The sequence below is a fragment of the Oryctolagus cuniculus genome, chromosome 8 (genome assembly GCF_051225735.1).
Source record: "Oryctolagus cuniculus isolate XC-2025 breed Fujian yellow rabbit chromosome 8, ASM5122573v1, whole genome shotgun sequence".
Classification (NCBI taxonomy): domain Eukaryota; kingdom Metazoa; phylum Chordata; class Mammalia; order Lagomorpha; family Leporidae; genus Oryctolagus; species Oryctolagus cuniculus.
In genome coordinates this window covers 92028288-92041356 of record NC_142874.1, presented here as the reverse complement: position 1 = coordinate 92041356, position 13069 = coordinate 92028288, and the positions used below count along the sequence as shown (strand labels likewise).

The window sequence follows — 13069 nt, the reverse complement described above, 5'->3', positions numbered from 1 at the left end:
AAAGGAAAATAGGATTCAATATTTTGGGGGCCAGCACTGTGGCACAGCAGGTTGAACGAATGCATACAACACTGGCATGCCACTTCAGAGCACTGGCACAAATGCCGACTGCTCTGCTCCTAATCCAGTGCTAATGTGCCTGAGAAAGCAACAGAAGATGGTCCAAGTGTGTGAGATCCCGCCACTCATGTGGGAGGCCCAGATGGCTTTGGCCTGGCCCAGCCCTGGCCATTGTAGCTATTTGGGGAGTGAACCAGTGGATGGAAGACCTCTCTATCCCTCTAACTCTCCCCCTGTTACTCTACCTTTCAAATAAAATAAATCTTTTAAAACAATCAGAATTTAATATATACTCATATTAAATGAATTTTTCTGGCCGGTGCCGCGGCTCACTAGGCTAATCTTCCACCTGTGAAACCAGCACACCGGGTTCTAGTCCCGGTCGGGGCACCGGATTCTGTCCCGGCTGCCCCTCTTCCAGGCCAGCTCTCTGCTGTGGCCCAGGAGTGTAGTGGAGGATGGCCCAGGTCCTTGGGCCCTGCACCTGCATGGGAGACCAGGAGAGGCACCTGGCTCCTGGCTTCGGATCAGCGCGGTGCGCCGGCCACAGCAGCCATTGGAGGGTGAACCAATGGAAAAGGAAGACCTTTCTCTGTCTCTCTCACTGTCCACTCTGCCTGTCAAAAAAAAAAAAAAAAGAATTCTTTAATACATCATAGTTCTCTCTTCCCAGAAATCAAGTGACAATGTTTTTGTTTAAGATTTATTTATTTGTTTGAAAGGCAGAGTTACAGAGCGGTAGAAGCAGAGAGAATCTTCTATCCACTGGTTCACTCCCCAAAAGGCTACAATGGCCAAGGCTGGGCCAATCCAAAGCCAGGAGCCAGGATCTTCTTCCAGGTCTCCCATGAGGATGCAGGAGTTCAAGGACTTGGATCATCTTCCATTGCTTTCCCAGGCACATTAGCAAGGAGTGAGATTGGAAGTGGAACAGCCAGGACTTGAACCAGCATCCATATGGGATGCTAGCACTACAGGCAGTGGCTTTTACCTACCACAGCGCTGGCCCCAACACTGTTAATTGATTATTTCTGTTTAAATTAGCTAATGACTCTGCATTTGAAATTTATCTACTTGAAGTCACACTTTTGATTGCTGTTTAAGCAAAATTATTTTTTAAAAAGATCTAAAGGCCGGCGCTGTGGCTCACTAGGCTAATCCTCCGCCTTGCGGCACTGGCACACCGGGTTCTAGTCCCTGTCGGGGCGCCGGATTCTATCCCGGTTGCCCCTCTTCCAGGCCAGCTCTCTGCTGTGCCCAGGGAGTGCAGTGGAGGATGGCCCAAGTCCTTGGGCCCTGCACCCCATGGGAGACCAGGATAAGTACCTGGCTCCTGCCATCAGATCAGCACGGTGCGCCGGCCACAGCACGCCAGCCACGGCGGCCATTGGAGGGTGAACCAAAGGCAAAGGGAAGACCTTTCTCTCTGTCTCTCTCTCTCACTGTCCACTCTGCCTGTCAAAAAATTAAAAAAAAAAGAAGATCTAAAACAAAATTGATTTATTTGAAAGAGTTACAGAGAAAGAGGGAGAGACAGAGAAAAAGAGAGAAATCTTCCATCTGCTGGTTTACTCTCCAGTGGCTGCAACAGCCAGGCTAGCCCAGAGCAAAATCAGAAGCCAGGAGCTTCTTCCTGATCTCACGTGGGTGGCAGGGCCCCAAGCACTTGGGCCATCTTCTGCTGCATTTCCCAGGCCATTTGCTGGGAGCTGAATTTGAAGTGGAACAGCCAGGACTCAAACCAGCACCCGCACGGATACCAGCCACACAAGCAGCAGCTTAACTCGCTACCACACAACACTGGCTCCTAGATCTTTAAATGAGTCCTTTCCTGAAATCTTATGATTCATACACTTAAGAAATAAAGGGGCTGCCATTGTGGGGCAGTGGGTTAAGCTTCCACTTCAACATGGGCATCCCATATCCGAGTGCTGGTTCATGTCCCAGCTGTTCCACTTCCAATCCAGGTCCCTGCTAATACACCTTGGAAAGAAGCAGAAGATGGCCTGAGTGCTTGTGTCCCTGCTACCCACATAGGAAATACAGATGGAGTGCCAAGCTCCTGGCTTCAGCCTGACCCAGCCCTGGCTGTTACAGACAACTGCAGAGTGAACCGGCAAGTGAAAAGATCTGTCTCTGTTCCTCTGCCTTTCTAGTAAATAAATAATTTTTTAAATTATTAAATAAAATCAGACATTCTATCCTTAAGTGTCTTAAGACCTCTATGGATAGGCCAGCGCCGCGGCTCACTAGGCTAATCCTCTGCCTGCGGCGCCGGCACACCGGGTTCTAGTCCCAGTAGGGGTGCCAGATTCTGTCACGGTTGCTCCTCTTCCAGTCCAGCTCTCTGCTGTGGCCCAGGAAGGCAGTGGAGGATGGCCCAAGTGCTTGGGCCCTGCACCTGCATGGGAGACCAGGAGGAAGCACTTGGCTCCTGGCTTCGGATCGGTGCAAGGCGCAGGCCGTAGCGGCCATTTCGGGGGTGAACCAACGGAAGGAAGACCTATCTCTGTCTAACTCTGCCCGTTTAAAAAAAAAGAAAAAGAAAAAGACCTCTATGGAAGGCAAGACTAGTCTAACAAACAAAAAAGTACCTGCTACTTTAAGAATATGTTTAGTCATTCTGGACCATATTCACAAGATGCCTTACTCTGAAACAGAACAAAAATATCTTACGAGTGATAGTAGTATTGTGACTATGTTAAAAACAAGCAGAAAAGCCTTTCAGGAGCACTTAGTGAACAGTGTATAGATGAAATGATAGAATCTCTGAAACCGCATACTACCAATGACAGAAACAACCATAAAAGATAAACTTAAATGATGTCAATACTAAAACTTTCAAACATCCATATGACAAAGTACATCCTTAATAAGTCAGAAATCTTCCAAAGTATGTAACAAAAGGTCTTACAAAGCTGTATTTAAAAAGATGAATAGCCTGTAGGAAGATAGAGAACATGAATAAGTGACTCCCAAATCACTATAAACATATGAAATAAACACATAAAATATAGTCAACCTCACTGGAAATTAAGTTGATCTTGTTATTGCTTTTGTAGTAATATTAAAATCTAGCAGCTACAATGGGCACTCCAAATAAAATGACCTTGGGATGTACAACTTTTGTGGAGTGTAACTTAGAAGTATATATTAAAAACTTAAAAAGTATACAGCCTTTGAATCTGATTTCACTTCTAAATATTTCTCTTTAAAAAGGATGCATACTTGGGGCTGGCACTGTGGCACAGCAGGTTAACACCCTGGCCTGAAGCGCCGGCATCCCATATGGGCACCGGTTCAAGTCCCAGCTGCTCCACTTCCGATCCAGTTCTCTGCTATGGCCTGGGAAAGCAGTACGAGATGGCCCAAGTCCTTGGGCCCCTGCACCCACGTGGGAGACCCAGGGAAGGCTCTTGGCTCCTGGCTTTGGATCAGCACAGCTCCAACCGTTGCGGCCAACTAGGGAGTGAACCATCGGATGGAAGACCTCTTTCTCTTTCTCTCTCTCTCTCTCTAACTCTTTCAAATAAATAAAAAGTAAATCTTTAAAAAAAAAAAACAAAGGATGCATACTTAAAGTTAGTTGAAAGAATCATCAAAAAGTAGAGAAAAAAATGGAGCCAGCTCTAACAATAACTGACTGATCATCAGTGCTGTGTACAAATGGAATTAAAAAGAGCGGTTACACATGACTTTCAGAAATGTGCTTACCCTACAAGAGAATCACAAAACTTTTTAAAGTTGCTAAGCCAAATATTTAAATACTTACAAATGTGTATGCATAGAAAAAATCTGAATGGATATACTGCACTTTGAAATTGTATCTCTAAGCAATTTAAGATTTAGCAACTTTAAGATTTTTTTTTTAAAGATTTATATTATTTTACAGATGGAGTTACAGAGAGGCAGACACACAGAGAAAGAGTCTTCCATCCGCTGGTTCACTCCCTAAATGGCCACAACAGCCAGAGCTGAGCTGATCCAAAGTCAGGAGCTGGGAGCTTCTACTGGGTCTACCATGCGGGTGCAGGGGTCCAAAGACTTAGGTCATCTTCCACTGCTTTCCCAGGTGCATTAGCAGGGAGCTGGATCAGACGTGGAGGGTGCCCATATGGGATGTCGGCACTGTAGGCCAGGGCTTTACCTCACTGCACCACACATAAGATTTATTTATTTGGAAGGCAAAATGACAGGGAGAAAAAGAAAAAGAATGGTGGGGGGTGGGGGGATCTTCCATGTGCTGGTTCACTCCTCAAGTGCCTGCAACAGGGGCCGGCATTGTGGCATAGTAGGGAAAGCCACCACCTGCAGTGCCAGTATCCCATATGGGCACCAGTTCGAGTCCCAACTGCTCCACTTCTGATCCAGCTCTCTGCAATGGCCTGGGAAAGCAGCATAAGATGGCCCAAGTCTTTGGGCCCCTGCACCCTCGTGCGAGACCCAGAAGCTCCTGGCTCCTGGCTTTGGATCGGCACAGCTCTGGTTGTTGCGGATATTAAAAGCGGGTGGGAGACCTCTCTCTCCCTCTCTGTAACTCAAATAAATACGGGGGAAAAAAAGGTCATGGAAAATGCAAGTAAAACATAAGTTCATTTAAAAAAAAAAAATGCCTGCAACAGCCAAGGACGAGGCTTTGTTGGGCCGAAGCCATGATCCAGGAACTCCATCTGGGCCTCCCATGAGAGTGGCAGGATCCCAAGCACTTGGCCCATCATGTGCTGCCTCCCAAGCACATTAGCAGGAAACTGTATCAAAAGCGTGGAGTAGCCAGGACCTCAGCTGTCACTCTGATCTGAGATGCAGCCATCCCAAGAGGCAGCTTAACCAGCCATGCCACAATGCCCACCCCAAGGAAGCCAGGTTTCTAACCTTTCTTCTTCTTGCGTATATGTGTCTGTTAATGTGGGCATACTTGAGGATATCTTTTGGAGCCCGAGGAGGGGAGGAGGAGAAATAGCTGCTTTTCAGTACTTACACAAGCGAGAAACTGCACAGGAAAGCTGAGAACTTTCCTTTTTTCTTTTTTTTTTTTTTTTTTTTTTTTTTTTTTGACAGGCAGAGTAGACAGTGAGAGGACAGTGAGAGAGAGAGACAGAGAGAGAGAAAGGTCTTCCTTTGCCGTTGGTTCCCCCTCCAATGGCCGCCGCGGCCAGCACACCGCGCTGATCCAATGGCAGGAGCCAGGTACTTCTCCTGGTCTCCCATGGGGTGCAGGGCCCAAGCACTTGGGCCATCCTCCACTGTACTCCCTGGCCAGAGCAGAGAGCTGGCCTGGAATAGGGGCAACCGGGACAGAATCCGGCGCCCCAACTGGGACTAGAACTCGGTGTACCAGCGCCGCAAGGCGGAGGATTAGCCTAGTGAGCCGCGGCGCCAGCGCGAGAACATTCCTAACAAGAGCTCCTTATATATGCACTTAACACATCACATGACAATTACATTTTCTGACTTATTACATGACTTCGACAAAATTTCAACTAGAGTCATAATCTTTAGCAGCAAGTTCAAAAGGCTCTCCAAAACACCTGCTGCGGCTCCAAATAGGATACCCCAAAGTAGAACCAAAGTCTACCTGAACTTCTCCACCCTTCACCCTACCCTCAGCCCACTTCTTATCCCTCTCTCCCTCCTGAATTCCAGGAAGAGGCTTTCTCTAAATGTCCCCTAAGAACCTAAAGGCTGAATCCTCCAGATTAACTTGCAGGGAGAAGGTTGAGAGTTGACACCACACTGACAGCCCAGGCAAATTCTGTTCTAATTACTGCCTGTTTTTCAGGTTGCCTAAAAATCATCTACTGTTGGGGCTGGTGCTGTGGTGTAGTGGGTAAAGCTGCCGCCTACAGTGCCGGCATCCCATAGGGCCGCCAGTTCAAGTCCTGGCTGCTCCTCTTCCAATCCAGCTCTCTGCTATGGCCTGGGAAAGCAGTGGCCCAAGTCCTTGGGCCCCTGCAACCACATGGAAGACCCAGAAGAAGCTCCTGGCTCCTGGCTTTGGATCAGCACAGATCCGGCCATTGCAGCCAACTGGGGAGTGAACCAGCGAATGGAAGACCTCTCTCTCTCTCTGCTTCTTCTTTTCTCTCTGTGTAACTCTGACTTTCAAAATAAATAAATAATATTTTTTAAAAATCACCTACTCTTTCTCTTGGATTGCTTAGACTGCCCACTTTTTTCTTTTTTTCTTTTTAAGTTTCCTACTTTGTGTGATTCTCAAGGGCTTGCACATTAAAATTTGTATTGTTTTTCTCCTGCTGACCTGCCTATTGTAAGTTTGTTTACATACTTAATTTTTTAAGTTTATTTATTTATTTGAAAGGCCAAATGACAAGGGGAAGGGCATCTTCCATCTGCTGGATTGCTCCCCTAATGTCTGCAACAGCTGGAGCTCAGCCAGGCGGATGCCAGGAACCAGAAACTGAATCTGGGTCTCCTACATGGGGTCAGGGACCCAAGTGTTTGAGCCTTTGTGTGCTGCCTTCCAGCGTGCACATTAGCAGGAAGGGGATAGGAAGCAGAGGCAGGACTCGGTCCCACAAACTCCAATACAGGATGCAGCAGCTGAACACACTGTGCCAACACCACCTGCCCCCATACTCCAATTACTAAATCTGAGGCCAGCTCTGCAGCACTGTGGGATAAGCCACCCCCTGTGATGCCAGCACACCACATGGGCATGGGCTGGAGCCCTGGCTGCTCTGCTTCTGATCCAGCTCCCTGATAATACACCTGGAAAACAGCGGACGCTGACCCAAGTGGTCAGGCCCCTGACACCCACATGGGACACCTGGATAAAGCTGGACTCCTGGTTTCAGACTGACCCAACCCTGGCTATTGTGGCTATTTGTGGTGTGAACCAGCAGATGGAAGATCTGTCTGTCTCTCTCTATGTAACTCTGCCTTTCAAAATAAATACATCGGGCCTGGCTCTGTGGCACAGTAGGCTAAGCCTCTGCCTGCCACATCAGCATCCCACATGCATGCCAGTTCATGTCCAAGCTACTCTTCTGATCCAGCTCTCTGCTTATGGCCTGGGAAAGCAGTGAAACATGGCTCAAGTGCTTGGGCCCCTGCACCTGTGTGGGAGACCTGGAAAAAGCTCCTGACTCCTGGCTCCAGATCAGCCCAGCTCCAGCCATTTGAGGGGTGAACTAGTGGATGGAAGACCTTTCTCTGTTTCTCTATCTGTTTCTCAAATAAATAAATAATTTTAAAAATAAATACATCTTTTATGGCCGGCGCCGCGGCTCAATAGGCTAATCCTCCACCTAGCAGCGCCAGCACACCGGGTTCTAGTCCCGGTCGGGGCGCCAGATTCTTTCCCGGTTGCCCCTCTTCCAGGCCAGCTCTCTGCTGTGGCCAGGGAGTACAGTGGAGGATGGCCCAAGTGCTTGGGCCCTGCACCCCATGGGAGACCAGGAGAAGCAGCTGGCCCCTGCCTTCGGATCAGCGCAGTGCGCCAGCCGCAGCGCGCCACCTGTGGCCGCCATTGGAGGGTGAACCAACAGCAAAGGAAGACCTTTCTCTCTCTCTCTCACTATCCACTCTGCCTGTCAAAAAAAAAAAAATACATCTTTTAAAAAATTATTGAATCTTCAGGGGGAACAAAGTTCCTTTTGCCCCTGCACATCTAAGGCTTAGATTCTGCATACGAAATGCAGACAGTTGCACATGGAACAAGGCTGGCCACAGAGTCTCTCAGTAAATACAATTCCATTTAGCCAACAGTTCAGAACAAAAATCCTAAAACTTTCCTTGGTTCCCTTTTCTCTCACTCCCCACATCTAATTCATCAACAAGACAATTGGAAAAATGCTGTTGATTCCACATCTAAAATGTATTCCCACAACCATTCTCACCATTTCACTGCTACCACCCTGGTGCAGCTGAGACATTGTCTCTTGCCCACAGAACTGTCCAGAGTCCCCTACAGAGTACAGGTCTCTGTACTGCCTTACTCCCATACTGTAGTCTTCACAAAACAGCCAGGGTGTTTCTCACGGCTTATACGCCCTTCATGATCTGCTCTCAAAGCACACTGTGAACCCATCTTCCACCCTCCAGCACACAAAGCTCCTGCTCCATGGCCCACTTCCTATTCCTGGGGCTTGTCAAGTAGGGTCCCACCTCAGGGCATGACCTCCTCCCACTCCTGCCTCTTCCTTTTTTGCTAGGAATGTGTTTCGTGGTTTTGTTTTGTTTTGTTTTGTTTTGTTTTGTTTTTTTCCCCTTAAATGTGACCTTATCAAGTCTCTTCTTAATCAGTTGCAGAGGCTGGCACCGAGGCTCACAACAGGCTAATCCTCCGCCTGCGGCGCCGGCACCCCGGGTTCTAGTCCCAGTCGGGGTGCCGGTTCTGTCCCGGTTGCCCCTCTTCCAGTCCAGCTCTCTGCTGTGGCCAGCGAAGGCAGTGGAGGATGGCCCAAGTGCTTGGGCCCTGCACCCCATGGGAGACCAGGAGAAGCACCTGGCTCCTGGCTTCGGATCAGCGCAGTACGCCGGCTGCAGCGGCCATTTGGGGGGTGAACCAATGGAAAAGGAAGATCTTTCTCTGTCTCTGTCACTGTCTACTCTGCCTGTCAAAAAAATAATAAATCAGTTGCGGAGCTGGCGCTGTGGCATAGCGGGTAAAGCCGCCACCTGCAGTGCCAGCATCTCATATGGGCACCGGTTCGAGTCCCGGCTGCTCCACTTCTGATCCCACTCTCTGCTATGGCCTGGGAAAGCAGTAGAAGATGGCCCAAGTCCTTGGGCCACTGCACCTGCGTGGGAGATCTGGAAAAAGCTCCTGGCTCCTGGCTTCAGATTGGCACAGCTCGGGCCATTGCTGTCAACTAGGGTGTGAACCAGCAGATGGAAGACCTCTCTCTCTGCCTCTCCTTCTCTCTATGTAACTCTTTCAAGTAAATAAAAGAAATCTTAAAAATTAAAAATTAAAAAGTCAGTTGCTCCAAATAGCTTTTATAAATAAGAATTTTTATTTATTTGAAAGAGAATGTGACAAAAAGAGAGCAAGATCATCCACCTGCTGATTCAATCCCAAAATGACTGCACCAACTGATTGGTCAGGCCAAATGAGCCTGGAACTCAATCTGGGTCTCCCATGTTTCCCAGGCACATTAGCATGGAGCTGGGTAAGAAGCAGAGCTGATACAGGCCTATGTAGTAGGCAGCAGTTCAGCTTACTGTGCCACATTACCAGCCCCCACCACTTTTTTTTAATAGCAAACCTTTTCAACCAGCCTCATTCTGCCATCAATTTTTCTTTGGTATACCAGCTTTCCTTACATTACCTATTTAAGTTGATAACTGTCTATCTCGACCACTAGCATGTTCTCTGGGTTAAAGAACTTGTTCTTCACCACTCAATTTCAAGCACTTAGAATATGCCTGCCACATTAGAGAAGCTGAATGGATATTTGCAGGACAGTTAATTATGTGAATGACCAACTCAGCCAAGTCATGTCTCAAGTTCACCTATAAACAGTATTGGGCTCAGTGTCATCCATCTGTAACCAACTGAATGTTTCCTGAAGTCAACAAAAAGGGATGTTATATCAAAAACAGGTGGGACAACAGGATCACACTACTCAACAATGATGCTGATGGCGATAATTACTCTCAATAGGCCTTGTGTTCCCTAACCCAGCAAGTGCCTCCCCCATCTCACATCCCACTGTTGTATCTGAGCGAGTGCAAACAGAGAAGCACCACACATGAATAAAATCTGACAGTCCTTTATTGCCGATGGTGGAGAGCAGGCTCATGCCCTAAAGAACTCAAAGCAACAGGGTTTATAAAGACAAAACCACACAGAGAAGGAATACATGGTTACTAGGGTCAAGCTGACCTAAGGCCTATGAGAAACTAATATCAGTTACAATCTTGACAATAGACAAATTACAATCTTTTTAAATATTTATTTATTTGGAAGGCAGAGTTAGAGAAGCAGAGGCAGAGAGAGGAAGAAAGACAGAAAAAGAGAGAGATCTTCCATCCACTGGTTCACTCCCCAAATGGTCTCAATGGCTGGAGCTGGGCTGATCCGAAGCCAGGCCATCAGAAATAGTTGGATCAAAAGTGGAGAAGCTGGGACTTGAACTGGTGCCCATATGGGATGCCGGCACCACAGCACCAGCCCAACAAATTACAATCTTAACATTAATCCAAGTGCAGCCTATCTGTTTTAAGCTTGAGCGATCACGCTAGGGAGTTTCTATGTTCTGCTAAGTGGGATGAAGAGTTACTGTCTGAGTTTTAGACCATAGTTAGTTTCAGACCAGAGTCTCAAGGGGCTGGGGAGTGGTACTTTCTCAAGATGGACTCCTGGGAGCTCTAAAATGGAGTCCCTCTTGTTAGGGTGTCTGTTACCTCACCCACCACCACTGGAGACCCGTATCCATTTTATTGAAACTTCAAGTGTTTCTAAGAATGACTGAAGAGATTTAACAGGCATTGTGTATGAGGTAAAGTTGGTTATTGTATAATATAAACAATACTTCTCATTAGGTAGTAACCAGACACTGTTTCCTGATATGGAACCCTGTAACAAGGGACAAACTGATTTGCTAAAGTCACTAATTATTTTCCATTGGTTCAATCCTATTAATAAAATAAGGCAAGGAAAAGACCCTACAAAATGAAGCCAGGGGCCAGCGCTGTGGCGCAGTGGGTTAAAGCCCTGGCCTGAAGTGCTGGCATCCCATATGGGCACGGGTTCTAGTCCTGGCTCCTCCTCTTCCGATCCAGCTCTCTGCTATGGCCTGGGATAGCAATAGAAGATGGCTCAAGTCCTTGGGCTCCAGCACCCATGTGGGAGACCTGGAAGAAGCTCCTGGCTTCAGAGCACAGTTCCAGCCGATGCGACCATCTGGGGAGTGACCAGTGGATGGAAGACCTTTCTGCCTCTGCCTCTCTGTAACTCTTTCAAATAAATAAAATAAATCTTAAAAAAAAAAAAAACCAGGCATTTTCAAAGCATGTGTAAATGAAGCCTCAATGCATCAAGATCAGCTGTGGTCTGTATCACATGTAGCTTAACTAAAAATAAAGTACTGAGGCCGGCGCCACGGCTCACTAGGCTAATCCTCTGCCTTGCGGCACCGGCACACCGGGTTCTAGTCCCGGTCGGAGCGCCAGATTCTGTCCCGGTTGCCCCTCTTCCAGGCCAGCTCTCTGCTGTGGCCAGGGAGTGCAGTGGAGGATGGCCCAAGTACTTGGGCCCTGCACCCCATGGGAGACCGGGATAAGTACCTAGCTCCTGCCATCGGATCAGCGCAGTGCACTGGCCGTGGCGGCCATTGGAGGGTGAACCAACGGCAAAGGAAGACCCTTCTCTCTGTCTCTCTCTCTCTCACTGTCCACTCTGCCTGTCAAAAAATAAATAAATAAATAAAAATAAAGTACTGAAGTTTCAATAAAGTTTGTTAAAAATATATTTAACAGTGCTTAGTGTCATTTTAAACAGTTATTTCCTTTCCTATACACATGGAGGGGGAGGACTACTGAGTAAGCAGATCATAAATCGTATACAAACCTAGTCAATTGCCATGTCAGTGAAGTAAACAAGAATGATACCCCCTGCCAGTCAACCACAGTGCTCCAAACATGCACCACATCATAGAGTACAATCCAGGCTAAGGAGTTGGGCCATGGCCCAGGTTACAACTGTATTTCTCTCAGTTTAGTTGCTGTGTAATTTTGGGAATATTCTGGTTCCACAAGCCTCACCATGCATAAAATCCAGATAAGGACACCTGCTCTATAGAGTTGTAATGAGGACAGCGCATTCAACCCACAGGTACATCAAGCACAGGTTCCTCTTATGTCAAAAGACAAGATGTAAGAAGCCCAGGTGCTCCGGATGACCTGGAGAATCTGAGGACATACACACACTCCACACATCCTGGGAGCAAACTCTGAACATCTTCCCGCAAATCCCAGTCAGCGCTAACAAAACACTTAGCCTTTATAATAGCTCTGACAAATCCAGTTGTGCTCTTGCGGGTCTCACTCGCCTCAACCCACGTGCTCTGTGAATCCCAGGGCTAAGGCTCCACCTTAGGCTCCAGTGAGGATACGCCCTCTGCAAACACGCTGCAGTCGACAGCTAAGGCAATAGGTGGCCTGCTGGTGCAAACTCAGGGTCTCTCCCTGAACTTCCGCTTTCCAGAGATACGCTGTCTCCACTTGCGTCACTCAGTCTAGCGAGCCCGTACCCCATTCCGGGGCATTTCCCCTCCACACCGCAACACGCCAAGGGGGGAAGTTAGTGCCAAACCGACAACAGCTCAGGGCTCGTGGGCGGCCAGGCGCTTCCTGGTCCCCTCTCACCACGAGGGGAACTCGCAGGCTGCCCGCGAGTGGGCTGCACACGATACCTGGATCAGGCCCCCCTGGAACAGGGCGCTGTGCACGCAGCCGGGGACCGTCCCGAGCAGCTGTAGCGAGCCGTTCTGGTTGCGGATCCTCCAGCTCCCCCGCAGACTGTAGCTGAGCGTCCGGGCGGTGCAGCTCGCCGGGCACAGCGCGAGCAGCAGGAACAGATGCAGGCGCATCTCGGGAACCCGCTGCTACAGAGACCAGAGCGGTTGGCTCCTGACGCAGGTGCGGACCCAAGGGAAAGCCACTCGGACCGCTCGGAAGAAGCCCAAGATCTAGCTCTCGGCGCCCGCGGGCCGCGGGACCCGCCCCCGGGGCCTGGCCCCGCCCCCAGGTCAGCTGAGCGCTCTCCCGGCAGCACCGGCATCCGAGAAACGCTAATCCGAGGGGCTGGAGCCGCGGCCCCGGGTAAATGGCTGCACCCTGCGGCGTCGGTGCAGTTTGAACCCTGGCCCGCGCTCCTTCTCGCTGCCCCCTTAGATACAGCAGGAGGCAAAAACCTTACACGCTCTTCGTGACGCACCCCTGGGCGCAAAGAGCCACAAAGCCACCGAGAGATGGGGACGCACAGTGTGTGGAGACCACAGCTATACAGACTCCTCACTCTAGCGACACAAAACGGGGAGAC

The 13069-nt window shown here is 48.9% G+C and overlaps 1 protein-coding gene across 1 annotated transcript in view; it reads right to left on the bottom strand.

The window, feature by feature from the left end:
* The window catches only part of MANBA (mannosidase beta), a 131412-nt gene extending 118634 nt beyond the window's left edge, over positions 1-12778 (bottom strand). Inside the window, exon 1 of the mRNA XM_051819549.3 lies at positions 12441-12778. Coding sequence (XP_051675509.3) covers positions 12441-12617 — 177 coding nt within the window. The 5' untranslated portion in view covers positions 12618-12778. The remainder of the gene's footprint in view (positions 1-12440) is intronic.
* Positions 12779-13069: the final 291 nt, after the last annotated feature.